Source organism: Mauremys reevesii, linkage group 3 (genome assembly GCF_016161935.1).
Source record: "Mauremys reevesii isolate NIE-2019 linkage group 3, ASM1616193v1, whole genome shotgun sequence".
In the NCBI taxonomy this organism is placed as follows: Eukaryota; Metazoa; Chordata; order Testudines; family Geoemydidae; genus Mauremys; species Mauremys reevesii.
The window spans coordinates 20,236,722-20,254,974 of NC_052625.1; the positions used below are offsets into that span (position 1 = coordinate 20,236,722).

Sequence of the window (18,253 nt, forward strand, 5' to 3'; positions counted from 1 at the left end):
CTTACAGACAGCCCCTCAACCTGGAGCAAATACTCACCAGTAACCACACACGACAGAATAAAAACACAAACCCAGGAACCTATCCTTGCAACAAAGCCCGATGCCAACTCTGTCCACATATCTATTCAAGTGATACCATCATAGGACCTAATCACATCAGCCACACCATCAGGGGCTTATTCACCTGCACATCTACCAATGTGATATATGCCATCATGTGCCAGCAATGCCCCTCTGCCATGTACATTGGCCAAACCGGACAGTCTCTACGCAAAAGAATAAATGGACACAAATCTGACATCAGGAATCATAAAAAACGGTTACTTACCTTTGTAACTGTTGTTCTTCGAGATGTGTTGCTCATATCCATTCCATGTAGGTGTGTGCGCGCCGCGTGCACGTTCATCGGAAGACTTTTACCCTAGCAACTCAGTGGGTCGGCTGGGCGCCCCCTGGAGTGGCGCCACCATGGCGCCGGATATATACACCAGCCGACCCACCCACTCCTCAGTTCCTTCTTGCCGGCTACTCTGACAGTGGGGAAGGAGGGTGGGTTTGGAATGGATATGAGCAACACATCTCGAAGAACAACAGTTACAAAGGTAAGTAACCGTTTTTTCTTCTTCGAGTGATTGCTCATATCCATTCCATGTAGGTGATTCCCAAGCCTTACGTAGGCGGTGGGGTCGGAGTGAGATTTGCAGAATGCAAACTGCTGAGCCAAAGGCTGCATCATCTCTGGACAGACAGACCAAAGAGGCAAAGGTCCGGATAGAGGACCATGTAGTAGCATGACATAGCCCCTGGAAGGGTATGTGAGTCGGAAAGGCAGGAGAAGAAGCCTGAGCCCTGGTGAAACGAGCAGTAAGGTGGCCCGCCGGAACATGGGCCAGTCACAGGAGGAGCAAATGCATGACGTCACCCAAGATGGAAAGCTTTGGGAGGAGACAGGTAGGCCCTTCATCCGGTCTGCCAATACAATGAAGAGTTGGGGGCGTACAAAAGGGCTTGTCCGCTTGACATAAAAAGCGAGCGCCCTACGGACGTCTAAGGAGGGCAAATGTGCTCCCGTCACAATGAATGGGGCTTCGGAAGAAGACTGGAAGGAAGATATCCTGGATGATAGGAAAGGTCAACAGCACCTTAGGGAGGAAGGCCGGACGTGGTCACAACCACCCCTTGTCCTTACACAACATAGTGTACCGTGGGTTCACTGTGAGAGCCCGAAGCTCGGAGACTTGTCCAGCCGATGCAAGGCGACAAGGAAAAAGCTGTCCCCCAGGACAGGTATCTCAGCGAGCATGTTGTCAGTGGTTCGAATGGAGCAGGCATAAGTCTGCTTATAACCAGGTTGAAGACCCAGGAGTTGGTGGGGTGGTGAACCTGGGGGCATAAATGCCCCAAGCCCTTGAGGAACCTAGAAACCACAGCATGTGAAAATATGAAGCGGCCACTCTCCCTTGGGAGGAAGGTAGAGACGGCTGCCAAATGCACCCTTAATGATGAACTGCACCAGGCGCTGCTGTTTGAAAACCATAGGGAATCCCAGAGGAAATAGAATGGAACCTCTGTGGGGGAAACATTGTGTTTCGTAGCAGCAAGAGAAAGACTGCCAATTGGGCAGAAACGTTAACCGAGTGGAAGGCTTCCTACCACCCAGGAGAATCCTGTAGAACCGAGGCAGAACAATGTAACACGGATCGGTTTAGGCCCGCAGCAGGCATGCGGAGATGTGCAGGGATTGCAGGTCTAGGTGGTAAAGTTTGCCGTGACCCAGCGTTATGAGGTCTGGGCAAAGAGGCAGGGGAATCGGTTGGCTACCGACAGGTCTAGCGACATGGTGTACCAGTGCTGCCTGGACCACGCTGGAGCGATCATGATCAGATGCGCTTTGTCCCTGCGGAGTGTTAGCAGGACCTTGCGAACCAGCGGGAGCGGTGGGAAAAACGGACGGCAGACGGCTCGTCCATGGCATCAGAAAAACAGCCAAGATCGAGTCCTGGGGGAGGCCTTGGCATGAGCTTCTCTCTCATTCCGTTCCCGCGAGAGCGAAGTTCCGGAAATGTAATGGCTAACATCCGGAGGAATTCACCACTTGAGAGACCGGAAGGAACTGCTGAGGCGATCCGCCAGAGTGTTCCGGTCCCCAAGAGAAAGGACGCTACCAGGTCCATCAATTGAGCTGTGCAGGAGACCCAGAGCTGGATAGCTCCCTGCCAAAAAGAGGAGGACCGTGCTCCTCCGTGCTTGTTTATGTAACGGGTGTCCGTTGTGTTATCTGTGAATACAGAGACACAAAAGCCTTGTAGGTGCTGCTGAAGCGCCTGGTACACAAGGCAGACTGCTCTCAACTCCCGGACATTGATGTGCAAGGGCAGCTGTTGAGCCAACCAAAGGTCTGGAGTGGGAAACTAACCCAAGTGAGCACCCCAGTCAAGAGATGGGGCGTCCATCATGAGGGACACCGAGGGTGAGGTGGATGGAACAGCAACCCTGCACACGTCCGGGAGGGCGTCGACCCCCAGTCGAGGGAGCCTAGGACGCTCAGGGGGATTGAGGCGACCATGACCATGCTGTCTGTGGCCGGGTGGTACACTGAGGTGAGTCACGATTAAAGTGTACGGAGGCGAAGCCTGGCATGTTCGGTTACGCACGTGCAGGCAGCCATGTGGCCCAGAAAATCTAGGCAAGTTCAAGCCAGAGTTGCTGGGAAGGTCCGTAGACCTCGTACAATGGTTACCAACGCATGAAAGCAAGGCGTAGGTAAGCAGGCTGTGCAATACTGAAGTCCAGAGTGGCCTCAGTTAAGTGTATTTCCTGAGCGGGAATCCGGGTGGATTTCGCTATATGGATCCTCAGGCCTAAACGCAGGAATAGGACCTCGTCGACGCCCACGAGTGGTAACTTGGGCCCCGGTGGCCTCTGGAATGAGCCCATCGTCCAGATACGGAGAACGTGTATCCGACAGTGGCGGAGAGGGCGGCGACTACAGCCAGAGACTGTGAATACACAGGGGGCTGGATAGGTCAGCCAGGAGGACCATAAACTGGAAATGATGGTTGGCCACTAACTGGAGGTACCTGCTGTGCGGAGGTTAAATGGCGACGTGAAAATACGCGCCCTTCATATCGAGGGCGGCATACCAGTCTCCGGGATCCAAGGATGGGATGACGGTCCGCATGGATACCATGCGGAACTCCAGGTATATCATAACTTGTTGAGCTCCCGCAGGTCTAGGATAGGTCTGAGACCTCCCTTTACCTTGGGGATCAGGAACTAGTGGGGCTAGAACCTTTTGTCCCTTTCGACCGTGGAACCTCCTCTATAGCTCCGATGGTGAGGAGCGCCTGCACCTCTTGCAAGAGGAATTGCTCGTGAGAGGGGTCCCTAAGAGGGACGAGGAGGGATAGGCTTTTGCCCGATTGGTGGTTGGGAGGACCCTGATTTTGGCCCCTTAGGGGTCCCGACCAACGCCTATGACTGCCTCAGCGTTGCCTGCTGGCAAAGCCTTGTCTTTGGCTAGGCACAGGGTAAGGGCGGCGAGGCTGGGCGGAAAGGTCGGCGGTGAGACATCGGCATGTACATGCCGAGAGGGAGTGTGTAGTGACCTCGCTGACCTTTGGGCCTTGCAGCCTAGGGCCAGTTTTGAGAACAGGCCTTTGTCATTGAAGGACAAGTCCTGTATAGTGTGTAGCAGCTGCGAGGGAAGGCTTGATAACTGGAGCCATGAAATGCACCTCGTGGCAACACCCGAGGCCAGGGCCGTGGCTGTGGAGTCTACTACCTACAACAAGGTGTGCAGGGAAGCTTTCGCCGCTCTGAACCCTTTTTCCAGGAGGGCATCAAACTCTTGACGGGAGATCTGAGAACCCGACTCCGTAAAGTCTCCCACTAGATGACAAGGGAGCAGGGGGAAAGACGTACATATAGGTGCCCGTCGCCCCTGGAGGATACCATGCACATGCATTCGACTCCCGTGCCTACGGGCGGGATAGTGGCCACCTGGAGATTCATAGTGAATGCCACCTGTCTCGGAAGGTCCTGATGGGCCCCCAGGCTGATTAGGGGAAGGCCTAAGGAGCACGCTTCTGCCTCATCTGGAGGGGAGAGAGATGAGGAGCAAGTGGGGTCTGCGGGTGTGCTCACGCTCCTGCCCTGCCTGCTGATCTGGTGGGATGGATGTGAATCGGGAGCAGAACCAGAACTCCCCGTCGGGGAGGACTAACTGTCACCCCTGGTACCCATTGCTCTGACGGAACAGAGCGCGATGGGAGCACAGGTAGCGCGCCCAAGATGTACAGGGCAGCCACTGATGGAGGTCAGGGTCCTGTCCTGGAGCACCCGGAAGACTCTGGTGTCCACATCCGAATGGATGGCCATGGAGAAGTTAAAGCCCTGAGCGGAGTCTCCCTCTCCAGCTCATGGCGCTTGACGCGGCACCAGGAATTGGTACCGTGAGGCCTACCGGTACCGGGAGCGAGAATGGGACCTGCGACCGGAGCGATGCCGGGAGGCTGGCCGAGATCTCGAGGCTCGACGCCGGGAGTGGCTACGTGAGTCCAGTGCCTGGAGCGGTGCCGGGAGCTGGATCTGCACCGAGTGTACCAGGTCGGGAAACGGGCCGCTGATCAGTGCCGCGGGTACGGCCGGTACCGATATGGGGAAATGGTGCCAGGACCCTGAACGGTGCCGGCACCGGGCTTGACGACAGGACCGAGAACATCTGCGGGACTACGGTGCCACTCTGTGGTGCCGACGCCGGGTGGCGTGAGCAAGACAGGCTCGCGATAGACAATATAACCCGCACTGGCAGTACCGGGGGTTAAAGCAGCGCAGGTTCTGCCCTTGCCATTAACACCCTCGCTGTGGAAATGTTTCCTGCGTGGAGGGAATAGTGAGGACAACCACAGCTCACATCAGGGAGCGTTCAGGTGGTGGACTCGACGGCTCTTGCCTGGCCGGAGTTAACGGTGCGGATATCGTCGGTGCCGTGGCAGACATCGGTGCCGGGCAGTGCTGCGGAGCAGGCGGCTCGGACACAGCGGACTCGACGGCTCTTGCCTGGCTGGAGTTAATGGTGCGGATATCGTCGGTGCCGTGGCAGACATCGGTGCCGGGCGATCCAACTGAGCATAGCGCTCGGCTGTGGAGCAGGCGGCTCGGACGCAGCAAGGATATTGTGCCTCTTCATCCTCCAGGCCGAGTGGACGTTGGTGCCGAGAGCGGAGGAGCAAGAGCTGCCTCCCTCAGGAGCTGTTTGAGACGAAAGTCCCGCTCTCCTTTGATCTCGGATTAAAGGCCTCACAAATGCGGCACTTATCTATGAGGTGAGATTCCTCGACGCACTTAGGAGAGGATCTCTTGTCGGCATCGGGTTGTGGCCGGCCGAGCATTATAAAACCCTGTGGACCGGGCATCGGACCCGGCACCGGGTGAGGGGGAGGGGATAAACCCCAAACCCCTGTGAAATAAATACTATACTACAAACAAATAAGGTTAACTACAACTATAAACATCTGAACTACATACTTAACGAGAGAAACTACGAGTAGCTAGGGAAGTGGAGGTCAGCTAAGCTGCGCTCCACTGTTCCAACGACCGACACGGGCGGTAAGAAGGAACTGAGGAGTGGGTGGGTCAGCTGGTGTATATATCCGGCGCCATGGTGGTGCCACTCCAGGGGGCGCCCAGCCGACCCACTGAGTTGCTAGGGTAAAAGTCTTCCGACGAACGTGCACGCGGCGCGCACACACCTACATGGAATGGATATGAGCAATCACTCGAAGAAGAACATTAAAAAACCAGTGGGAGAACACTTCAACCTCTCTGGCCATTCAGTAACAGATTTAAAGGTGGCAATTTTGCAACAGAAAAGCATCAAAAACTGACTCCAACGATAAACTGCTGAACTTGAATTGATATGCAAACTAGATACTATCAATTTAAGCTTAAATAGAGACTGGGAATGGCTGAGCCATTACACACACTGAATCTATTTCCCATGTTAAGTATCCTCACACCTTCTTGTCAAACTGTCTTAAATGAGCTATCTGGATTATCACTACAAAAGTTTTTTTTTTCTCCTGCTGACAACAGTTCATCTTAATTAATTAGCCTCTTAGAGTTGGCTGGGCAACTCCCACCTTTTCATGTTCTCTGTATGTATATAGATATCTCCTCACTATATGTTCCATTCTATGTGTCCGATGAAGTGGGCTGTAGCCCACAAAAGCTTATGCTCAAATAAATATGTTAGTCTCTACGGTGCCACAAGTACTCCTGTTCTTTTTAATGATTCTGTTGTGTGCTGTTTCACATTCCGTTTACAATCTGAAAAAAATAATCTTTTCTGATGAATATTTTCTATGCTTGGTCTCAGTCCAAGGATTTTTTTCATTTTTAAAATAAATCATATCAGTATTTTTGAATATGAAAAGATGATGGGGGGAACACTTTTCCAATAGTGTAAATCTATTTTTTTCTCATTCCAGTCACACATGGCTGAAATCTATAATCTAAATTTGTAAATCTGGATAGTCATTAACAAAGACTAGGCCCTTTTTTAACTTACAAAAATAAAAAATAGTTGACTTATTAGGTTCTAAGCCTCTGTTTTTTGCATATCCTGGCACCAATATCTGCTAACTACACTGCTAAACTGCCATCACCACTCATATATCTATGTGCAAAACTCTTTCTTGTAGACATATTTCAATGCAGAACATATTCTGTACTAAAATCTTTAGGCTCCTGAACATATTTATAAGATTTACAGGAGAGAACAACGAGGAGTCCTTGTGACTAACAAATTTATTTGGTCATAAGCTTTTGTGGGCTAAAACCCACTTCATCAGAGTGCCACAAGGAATCCTCGTATTTGCTGATACAGACTAACATGGTTACCACTCTGACAGTAGGGAACCTTTCTCCTGTGCCACTTATAATCACTGCAAAAAGCAACTGTGAGGCTTCCAATATCAGGTGAAGATTTTAAAAATAAAATAAGAGGATATAGATAACACACATACTTTCTTTATGTATTTTAAAGAGTTCCAAAAGCTATTGAACAATTTTAAAAGCAGAGTTCAAGATTAAAGAACCCAATCACTTCGTGTAAAGAGTCATAAAAATATGGAATAAACTTCCAACAAAGTTGACTGATCAAAAATATATACAGTAAATGAGTTCAAAATACATTGAGATTTGTTTCTACAAAAGGAACAGTGAGGATTATGATGAAAAATGAGAGCACTGAGGCTACAATTTTAGAAGGGCAGGCATTATGGGGTAGGTGACCGTCTCCTAAAATGTTTTATGTAGGTCATTATATTTTTATATTGTAAGCTTTTTGGATAGGGATCACATCTTTATATGTTTGTACAGTTGACAGTAGGGCCAGGATCCTGTTTGGGTCTCCAGTTTTATTGTTATTCAAATATTAAATAATTATAATGATTTTAGATTATTTTTGGAGTACTACTCTCCCTTGATAGAAATGACGAACAGAAATTAATGGAACTAATAGTTAGGAAGAAATGCTAAGAACATTTGTTTATTCACTATTATACCTTTTTTCAGCCCGCACTTTCTTCCCACAGTGAGAGCAGGTATACATGTTGTCACCCTCCAAGGTATCTTTAATAGTTACTTCATCAAGAGATTCCTGTATACAATGAACAAGAAAAATAAGTAAATGCTTTCACGGTTCAGATCTATCTTAGGTACTTAATCTGTTTATATCAGTTACATATATAGCACGCATTACTGTGGTATCTGAGCTCTTCACCATATTTCAATATATTTACACCCACAACAACCCTGTGAGATAGAGAAGTACTATTATCTCCATTTGGCAAACGGTGAACTGAAGCAAAGAGAGACTAAGGGTATGTCTATACCCACAGTGCTGAGTCTGAGCCTAGGTCAACTAACTCGTACTCGCAGGGTTAAGGCTGAGAGGCTAAAATGAGTGTGTAGATGTTTGGGCTTGATCTGTGTCTGGACTCTGAGACCCTCCCTTCTTGCAAGGTTTCAGAGCCAGAGCTCCAGCCCAAGCCCAAACTTCTACGCTCCTATATTTAGTCCCACTAGCCCAAGTTAACTGACCCAGGCTCTGAGACTCGGCACCACAGGCTTTTTATCGCACTGCAGATCTATCCTAAATGACTTGCCCACAGTCACATTAAAAGTTTGTGATGAAGCAGGAAATTGAACCTGAGTGTCCCAAATTCCAGTCTAGCACTCTAACCATTGGGTCAGCCTTCTTCACAAAATGCATTAATGTTTTACTTTATTAACTATCAGCACATACACAAGTGTCAAAGAAAGGAAAAAACAAAACCAAATGGCTGATTTCATCATCATTAGCGTATCTACCATTTTCCTTTTGACCTAAAATCTTTAACTGGAGATCATACAATAAATCAATTAACACTAACATGCAAAAATTATGAAGGTATCCAGCCCTTCAACTGGAAGTCTTCCCCTTTATTCTGCATGTACTGCTAGACCTTGCACTTCCGTAAAGGAGCTTTGCTCATATTAATAGTTTACAGCTACAGATCAGGCAGCATTTGTAGTACATTTCAACATTTTCATTTTCAGAAACTATCTCCTTCCTTCCTCCTTGAATTCTGCACGAAGACTGGGGTGCAGATATTATATATATTAGTCTTTTTTAGAAAACTACCAAATATATCTATATATCTACAGTAACTCCTCGCTTAACGTTGTAGTTATGTTCCTGAAAAATGCTACTTTCAGCGAAACCATGTTAAGCAAATCCAATTTCCCCATAAGAATTAATGTAAACCACCAGAGATCCAAGGTTAGGATAAGAGTAGAAATACTCTGGCACCTGACAGCATTCTCTGATGGAGGTGCAATGGTCAGTGTCAGCCATACCACTGTGGCAGGGTCTAGAAGCCCTTTATTTATTGGGAGGGCAATGTGTGCTGGTTCCACTGCAGACAAAATATCAAAGAATCTGTGTGACTTCTCTGTAATAATAGAGATTTCAATCTTTACCATGTCTGCTATCCACAATAGGAGGTCTTGAAAGGCCTTAAAATCATCCGATCCCAGTAGCCTCTGGTGATGAGGAGGAGAAGCTGTGTGCAGGTTTATCTGCACCTCAGATCACTGCTCCTCTAGTAACTGGGTGATGGGGATCTCACTGTTGCCATCATGGCCCATGCAGGTAGGGTGAATGCTGTCTGAGCCACTGTCACTCCTATGGCTGTGGGACAAAGGTTCCTCCGATCTTCCAGTGTTGGCAAGGACCATATTGGAGACAGTTCCCTAATCAATGTCGGGGGAGAATGTGTGCCATAGTAATAGCGACTAAGATTATTTCTCTTTTATAAGTGGTGCTGATGGTGGCATCTCTGATGACATCGGGACCTTCCAAGCTACTGGCTGGCATCTCTGACAGCAAAAATCATTTTGAATCAACAGGTGGGGTTGTTGCAGGAGCACCCAATGTGAATAGAATACAGCTCATAATTTCTGCAGATCTGACACACAGAGCAGCTGCTCTCTTCTTCTTCTCTACAAATGGAACAGTGCAAAAGGACTGGTAGCCACGATCATCTTATTACCAAATTTATGGATTGGTATGGTACACAGTATGGCTGATAACCATCTCTGCTGCATGTAAGGCAAAACAGGCTCCATGATTGCCATGCTATGGCATCTGCCACTTAGTTGAACTAAGCCATTTCCAGATCATAGTGTCTGTACCAAGGTCAAGATCATCACTGATGCTCCACCAGTGGAATATGCTGCTCCTTCTCACCTGGGGATGCCTGATGAGTCTTAGAGGGCTTTTCCTTAGAGCTCTTTCTGTGTTTCCTGGCATGGGAGGACATGGACCTCTTCCTAAAGCCCTGACCTGGATGCTCTGATCATTCCCTCTCAGCCTGTTACAATGTTTGAGCAGCTGCATTCGACATGGATGTCTGAGGTGACATTATTGCCATGGACAGTCCCAGAGTTGGTGTGGAGGCCAAAGGCAGTGGCAGTGGTTTGCTCTGTGCTGACTTCTCTGACATGGTCTTGGACATAGCCCTACCACACTACGGTTCTCTGACCGGTGTTGGTCTCATCAGTACCAGAGTGCTTGGCCCTAGAACTCCCAGGTCAGATGCCCCTCTCATCGAGTGTTTTAAGAGACAGAACTTGAGTTGTGCATCACAGAAGATTAGGGTTGGAAGAGACCTCAGAGACCTCATGCAATTTCTGATCCCAGCCAAGAACAACAAGCAGACGGAGCACCTGCTGGGGATGTGGCATTCACCCAGGTAGAAAAGGCTTCTGCTATGGCCATCCCTCAACAGGACTAGTTCTGTCCCACAGGTAAGTTTTGAAGCCAACCTTAGATTTCACCATGCTGTAGAGAGGGATCTATATAGGAGGGAACATTGGTACAAGTGGGTCTGTTCAGCTATTTCATTCCAATTTAAGGGGGTTTGAACTGTAGGTAAATAAAATGTTGAAAGGCATTCTAAAGGTTTTCTGAGAAGTAGCTTGTTAGAGTTCTATCAGTCAATAGGAGACTGCTAGGTTCTGACTCAATGCAATAGACAGTAAAAAAGAACAGAGGTAGTGGTGGGGCCATTATGCCCTTTATACCCCCATATGGGAGCACAAAGAGGCACCTTCTCATAACAGTTGTTCTTTGAGATGTATAGTTCATGTCCATTGCAATGAGGTGTGTGCGCGCGCTGCGTTCACTCCAGCTGGAAGATTTTTCCCTTAGCAGCATCTATAGGGTCAGCCTAGGTGCCCCCTGGAGTCATGTCTTCATGGCACCCAATATAGGGCCCTGAACCCCACCCCCTCAGTTCTTGCCAGCTGCTCCAACAGAGGGGTAGGAGGGTGGGTATTGGAATGGACATGAACAACACATCTCGAAGAACAACAGTTACAAGAAGGTGAGTAACTGTTTTTTCTTCTTCGAATGCTTGTTCATGTCCATTCCAATCAGGTGACTCACAAGCCAAAGTTCAGGAGGTGGGGTCAGAGTCATCCACTGATGGGAGCACAGCTCGACCGAAGGCTGCGTCATCTCTGGCCTCCTGAGTGATCGCATAGTGCGTGGTGAAAGTGCGTATAGAAGACTATGTTGCTGCCATGTAGATTTCCTGTGTCGGGACCTGTGCCAAGAATGCTGCTGAGGAGGCCTGAGCCCTGGTGGACTGTGCAGTGATCGACAGAGCGGACACCTTTGCCAAGTCGTAACACTCCCGAATGCATGACGTGATCCACAACAAGATATGCTGCAAGGAAACAGGGAGGCCTTTCATTCTATCGGCCAGCGCCACGAATAACTGGACAGACTTTCGGAACAGCTTTGTTCTCTCAATGTAGAAGGCTAGCGTCCTATGGACATCCAATGGGTGAAGCCTCGTCTCCCTTCTGCTGGAATGCGGCTTAGGATAGAATACTTGGAGGAAGATGTCCTGGTTGATGTGAAACTGGGAGATATCCTTTGGGATAAAGGCTGGGTGAGGTCTGAGCTGAACCTTGTCCTTATGGAATACAGTGTAAGGAGACTCTGATGCAAGGGCCCTGAGCTCCGACACTCTCCTAGCTGAGGATATCACCACCAGAAACGCCACTCTGCAAGAGAGATAAAGCAGGGAGCATGTTGTCAGTGGTTCAAATGGTGGTGCCTTAAGTCTGGAAAGGACTAGATTGAAATCCCAAGCCGGGATAGGCTGTTGTTCTTGTGGGTATAGTCATAGACTCATAGACTTTAAGGTCAGATGGGACCATTATGATCATCTAGTCTGACCTCCTGCACTGTCGAGACCTTTAAGAAAACGGCTGACCATTGGATTCGCGAAGACTGAGTAGCCGCCTGCGCCTGGATGGAAGGTGGAGATGGCTGCCAAGTGAACTCTTATTGACTTCATGGACAGTGCCTGTTGCTTAAGATGGAGGAGGTAGTCCAGTATAAATGACACCGAGGCAAGCATCGGAGACTGATGAGATATCCTTTGGGAGAATCTTTTCCACTTGGCCAGGTACGTCACCCCTGTGGAGGGCTCTCTACTGTCAAGGAGAGCTTGTCTCACTTGATCAGAGCAGGACAGCTACACCGCATTCAGCCATGGAGCTTCCACTCTGTGAGGTGGAGCGACTTGAGGTTCAGGTGCTGCAGGCGGCCGTGATCCTGCATGATTAGGACAGGGACAAGTATTGGGGGGATGAAGGATGCTGAGGACACAGATGCCGACCTGGACCTTGGCCCAGGATGTCCAAAAGGGCCACTGTGTCGAAGGCTGCAACTGTGGAGGCCACAGTGCCAGGTAGGGCTGGTGGTCGCGGCAGGATCTGGACGTCCTGCTCCTGGTGCTATTGGAGCAATAGGATTCTATGTCCGACTCTGAGGTCTCTGAGTAGGTGAACCACGGAGGAGCGGTACTCTGGACGGCCGGAGAGCGGTGCTGAGAGTTTGGGGACCGGTGCGGCTCCCCTGCGTGGATGGGCCGTGGCAGGGAGAGGTGCGCCGGAGATGGGGATCGGCGTGCCATCATCGCTGGTTTGCCCCTTGATTGGAGCTGGGGCCGCGCAGTCACCAGCGACTTGTCTCTCTTCTGTGGGGAGGATGGCGCCGTGAGACATATAAGGTCCTTGGCTGCCTTGAATGCCTCTGGCGTCAAAGGGAACTGGAGGTGATCACCTTGGTGGTGACCTTGATATAAGAAATGAAATTAAGCAAGCACTTAATACATTCATCAGTTTTGACATTTAAAACTACGAAAACCTTCTGTGACAGATGCAGGACCTTGGAAGTATGGAAACTGCAGAACACTATTGTACAGAGATGGATCAAACTGCCCCAGTCAAACTTTTGTATCTGCAAATGTTATCTGAATCTTTGTGAGCTGGGAATTGTATTCCGGGCTGCCTCTGGAGCGGGTGAGGGGCTGCTCCAGGGCTCCCAGCCAGGCTTTGTTCAGGATCCTTGAAAGGTTCTAAATCAACTCCTAGAACCATTCACTGATGGCCTGCTGAAATGGAACAGCTGTCACCCAATATTACAAAATTATGGAGTCATAACAAAGCCCAGAGTTGTGCTCAAATTAAAGTGCAGGTCTGGAAAGCAGCAGCATATGTAATACAGCAAAATAAGAAATCTCTTACATGACTGACCTAATTTCCTTAAAACATTATAATCTATATTACAACTGCCATCATGGCAGTACTTACATAAATATTCTTCATATCCGCCACCTGGCACCTTACTGTATAGAACTCTTCAGCAGTCTGACTGACATGCTCACAGTCCTCAATGAAAATAACAAAACAGAAAAGTGGTAAAGGAAAGTCAATGAATTATTCTGATACATTAAAATGGATATTCTAATCTTGGAATGGAGTGGGCAGGAAAGAAAGTGATACTTACCAAAGAAACAACATTGTTTGTAATGACCCCTCCAAATAAACTTTTCACTGTATTTTTCTGTGAATAAATGAATGAATTCTGTCAACAAAACTTGAGCAAATCTATAGCTTTAAGAGCCCCCTTTTGCAGCATGCTTTAAGAACTCACCAATTCTGGAGACATTTCCTCAATTTTTGTTATCAGATCAGTGAAGAATTCTGTCATGTCTTTTTGCTCTCCAGTGTTAAGTGGTTGCTTATCCATGGTGTAGGTTTTACAGAAAGGCCTTGGATTGTATGCCTTGCATTCACTTTCCTTATGGGGGAAAAAGGCAAAAAAAAAATATATATGAAAAACTCATCTTTAAAATAAAATGTATATAAAAACATGAATACAATTAATATAAAAAATATACAAATCTATGTATCTAAAATAAATATATAAAAATATATCAAGAATACTGTTTGGTAGGTGGTGGAATATGATAAAAGAAAATTTAAATGCTTCTGCAAAAATTAACTACCAAACTGTTTCAAAATCACTAGCAGAATACAGGTGTAGCATTAATATTACAAATAAATACTTATTAAAAGTCAAATAAAAGCATTTCAATAGAGATTTGACAATTCACATTTTGTGGATCTGTTCAGATACCAAATACAGTATTAGATAAGCAAGTCAGATAGCAGATATTAAGAGCTTGATCTTGAGAAATGCTTAATTCTCAGTCATTCTTCTCCATGGGCAAACAATGTATCATATAGTTCACTGGTTCAGAATTGTTTGACAGACATCTATGTTAATGTTATTTTGATCAGAGTTAAGGATCTGCATTATATATAATGTGATTGTGAAGAATGTGTTGCATATGGTGTTACTATGTGTGTTGGAGGTTTGGGGGATTTAATTATAGCAAAGAGGATTTTTGTCAGTAAAAGTGGTAAAAATGATGTGGGTGGGTTAAAGGTATGTTAAAGGAAAGATGCCTTAACTAGATATTTCTGCTTTTTAGGAACCAGTTTAGCAGCATCTAACCTTTAACCTTCAGGATCACATGAGGTAGGAGGGTCCCAGGCTCCAGCTCAAGCCCAAACGTCTACACCATAATTATACAGCCCCATAGCCCGGGCCAGCTGCAAGTATTTAATTACCCTCAGAACCCCTACAGGGTATATGTAGAGCATGCACATTAGAGCTGAGGCACAATGCTTCAAGGTATACATCAGCACTGCGCTTTAATGCAAGGTTGTTTAGTACCACAATTGTGCTCTTAGCGTTTAAATTTTCTTAACTTTAAACATACAATTAAATATTTAAATATACAACTTTTCTCTATTTTCATCTACAAATACATTTATGATGCCATAAACTTACAAAAACATAGGGGATGTTCATGCTGGGAGCTGGGGGTGTGATTCCCAGCTTGAGGAGACAGACTCACACTAGCTAGCATGCTAAAAATAGAATATAACTGCAGCAATGTGATCTGCGGAAGTGGCTAGCCGCACTGAGTACATGACCATGTAAGATTCTAGGCAGCTACTCAGGAAGGCTAGCCCACTCTGCAGCTCATGCTGCCATAGCTACATTTAGGGTGACCAGACAGCAAGTGTGAAAAATAGGGACAGGAGGTGGGGGGTAATAGGAGCCTATATAAGAAAAAGACCCCAAAATCGGGACTGTCCCTATAAAATTGGGACATCTGGTCACCCTAGCTACATTCTATTTTTAGCATACTAGCTTACTAGAGCTAGCACAAGTCTGTGTCTTCAAGCTGGAAACTACACTCTAAGCTCCAAGTGTAGACACACTCATACAGAGAATTAATTTTTTTCTTCTTCTTCTTCCCCTCCTCCTCCCCTCCCCCATTAAGTGCTTCTTAGAACCTACCATTAAATATGTAAACATTTTCTGAAGTTCTAGTAGAGTGGTCTTGTGCTTCATGTCCTCTGAATACTAAAAAAAATACATAAAATAGGATTACAACTTCTTCTAATTTTTTTTGCTTAGAAATCTCCCCAAAAATCGGCACTAAAAAGTTATAGAACAATTGGCCCAATTATTGCATTTCTTTTTACAAAAATATTTTAATATTTTATTTTAGTATAAATGACACAGTCATAATGATCATATATATTTACATGCATACGCATGCAAGGACACACAATGTGTGTGTGTACCTATTCTTTTTTTTTTTTAAATAACCTAATGTACTACAACCTCATTTTCTGCATTTTAGCACATTATTTCACCAGAAACCTAGATTGTTTTCTGATAAATGGAGTTTACACAATGGTTAGTATTTTCTAAAAATTCACCCTTGGATCCCAATGTATGACTCCAGTCCTCAATGAAATAAAAATAAAAACAAAAAACACTAGTATTCCTAAATTAGGAACCACTACTTTCTTTCATTCAGTAATGACATAAAGGTAGGTGGCTCCCAATGGGTGACTCCAGGTTGGTGCTGTAATGGGCTGGAGTTCTTAAAGACCTTATCCACTAATTATTAGTGTTCTGGTGAGTGGCCAAGGAGCTTCCTCAGTTTCCAGCAGGGCAATCCTGGCTGAACTGTGGTTAGGTGGAATAGCAGCTGACAACAGTGGCTCAGAGGAGGTCCTTCATCAACACTGATCAGAAAGGAACTAGAAGTTAGGGCCATAGATGCCATCCACATCCTATTATTCAGGGAGCAGAGTGCAATGTTCACTGTTGCAACCAACAGGCTCACAACTTTAATCTATTAAAAGTATTTTTAAAATATTTATTTATGCTAGCATCCACTTTGTGTACGGCACTTTCCAAACATTCAAGAAAGATAGTATCTGCTCACAATTTAAGGACAAATAAGTAAAAAGAAGTAAGGGAAACAGGAATGATAGGCAGTTTATATACAATTTACATAAAAGTCAATTTAATTCACAATAATCTATGGGTGTTGCATGCAAGCAGCATGTATTTAAGAGTGGGGATTTATCACAATTTTGCTTTAAAGAACTATCATACTTTGTATTACAAAAATTTAGAAAAAAAACACACGTCTTTCCACCTTAGCCACTAACAATACATGATCATTATTTGATCATAATGAAATAATTAATATAATAGTATGCATATGTTTATAAAGGGGACACTAGTTAAAAATAAAACATGAAATCATACCTTAGCAGTAAAAATGGCTTGTCTAGCCTCTGGTATCATATACAGCTGCTGAATAGTGGATGCCAAGTAACAAGTTGCTCCAAGATTAGTTAGACCAACAAATCTGCATTCAGCTCGAACATCATCATGTGGCCAATAATCCCATTTGTAAGGCGCATGGGAAGCTGGAAAAAGTATGAATTACAAAAATAAATCAACTCAAAGTAAATTTTTACAAAGACAACAAAATATATAATTACAAAACATTATGCTTTTCATTAAAACATGTTTATATATTCTGGATTTACAGACATAATGAACCAGATTGTGCCTGCACCTTGAGCATATGCATGGGGGGACAGAATGAGCACAAACAGGCCCTCCCCAGAAGTCTGAAGCACAGCTGCAGTCCCCCCACTCTTCTGAGTGCAGGACATGCTCTCTCCTAGGGTGTCTGCATTTACCACATGTAGGCTTGCTAGCTTGCTAAGAATAGCAGTGAAGCTGTAGCAGCATGAGCTAGCCACTAAGTACATAGCTAGGTCCCAATTTCAATCAGCTAGGTTGCTCAGAGCTAGCTTGGAAAAGTTTAACGTGTGCTGCAATCATACCTCCTGACTGCAGTGTCGATATACCCCTACAGTGGCCCCAGGAGAGCTAGCCAATCCAAAGGAGAAAGGCAGTAGTAATGGTTCACACATCCTGCCACACCTCCTTACTGAGTAGCAGAGCTATGTGGAGGTGCAGGAGAGAATGCCTCTTGTATGTTCTTTAAGACTAGATGACTTTCTGGCAAATGTTTGAGTAAAAAAACACCCAGCTCTTCTGACAGACAGGAGGCCTTAGGATATGCACGGGATCAGATTAGATGCTCTAATGGTCCCTTCTGGCCATAAAGTCTACTGTGGCAAGTTAGGTGCAGCAAGGCTCTGAATCCTTCCAGCAAGGAAGGCTGCACTCAGACCCCAGAAGGGAAGAAAAACAAGCACAAGGGACTTACTGAGGGAAGGAATAGCCAGACCCTGTGCTACCTAGAAGGATTTGCTTTGCCCAAGCCTGTGTCTCCAAGGCTAAAAAGGACTGAGCCTGCTGAGGAGAAGAAGGTACTTTGCCACACTACTAATTTATGAAAACCTGACTGTGGCCTGGGGAGCAGCCTCTGACATTTTACTGTATAGCAGGCTTGATCCCCAGAATGAAGAGTCATTGAGTGGAGTGATTCAAGGGAAGCAGCTCAAACATCCAATGTGGCTGGCCAGGAGCAGGACATCAACACTGTAGGGGAGGGGTGGCTGTCGCAGTGACATCACAAGGGCCTTTTGCAGGACCTCAGCCTATTGGACAAAGGAAGTGGGAACGCAGTGATCTCACAGAGAGACCCTGACATCTGCAAAGGGATAAAAAACCCAAAGCTGAGCTGGGTCAGCTGGCTTGCGCTCTCAGTGCTTGGGCATCTGGCTCCAGCTTGAACCCAAATGTCTATACAGCAATTTTTTGCCCAGCAGCCTGAGCCCCGCAAGCCCAAGTCAGCTGACCTCAGTCAGTTGCGCAGCATGGCTTTTATCCTCCTGTAGATGTACACTTAGAGCTCTACCTGTGGTAATGTGGTTCTGACAGCCCCCCAGACTGTGTCTTAAAGCCACAAACTGGCCCAAAACGGTACACATAGCATAGCTTTCCATCAGTAACAAAGGCATTCATACATTATAATTATGTATG

At 46.3% G+C, this 18,253-nt stretch overlaps 1 protein-coding gene across 6 annotated transcripts in view; it reads right to left on the minus strand.

Moving 5' to 3' along the window:
* Positions 1-18,253, minus strand: part of USP34 (ubiquitin specific peptidase 34) — a 310,790-nt gene that overhangs the window by 74,042 nt on the left and 218,495 nt on the right. For all 6 annotated transcript variants that reach the window (XM_039529334.1, XM_039529332.1, XM_039529335.1 and 3 more), the window contains 6 exons: positions 16,556-16,719; positions 15,284-15,349; positions 13,562-13,708; positions 13,415-13,471; positions 13,219-13,296; positions 7,569-7,663 (listed from right to left, as the gene is read on the minus strand). In XM_039529334.1, coding sequence (XP_039385268.1) covers positions 7,569-7,663; positions 13,219-13,296; positions 13,415-13,471; positions 13,562-13,708; positions 15,284-15,349; positions 16,556-16,719 — 607 coding nt within the window. The remainder of the gene's footprint in view (positions 1-7,568; positions 7,664-13,218; positions 13,297-13,414; positions 13,472-13,561; positions 13,709-15,283; positions 15,350-16,555; positions 16,720-18,253) is intronic.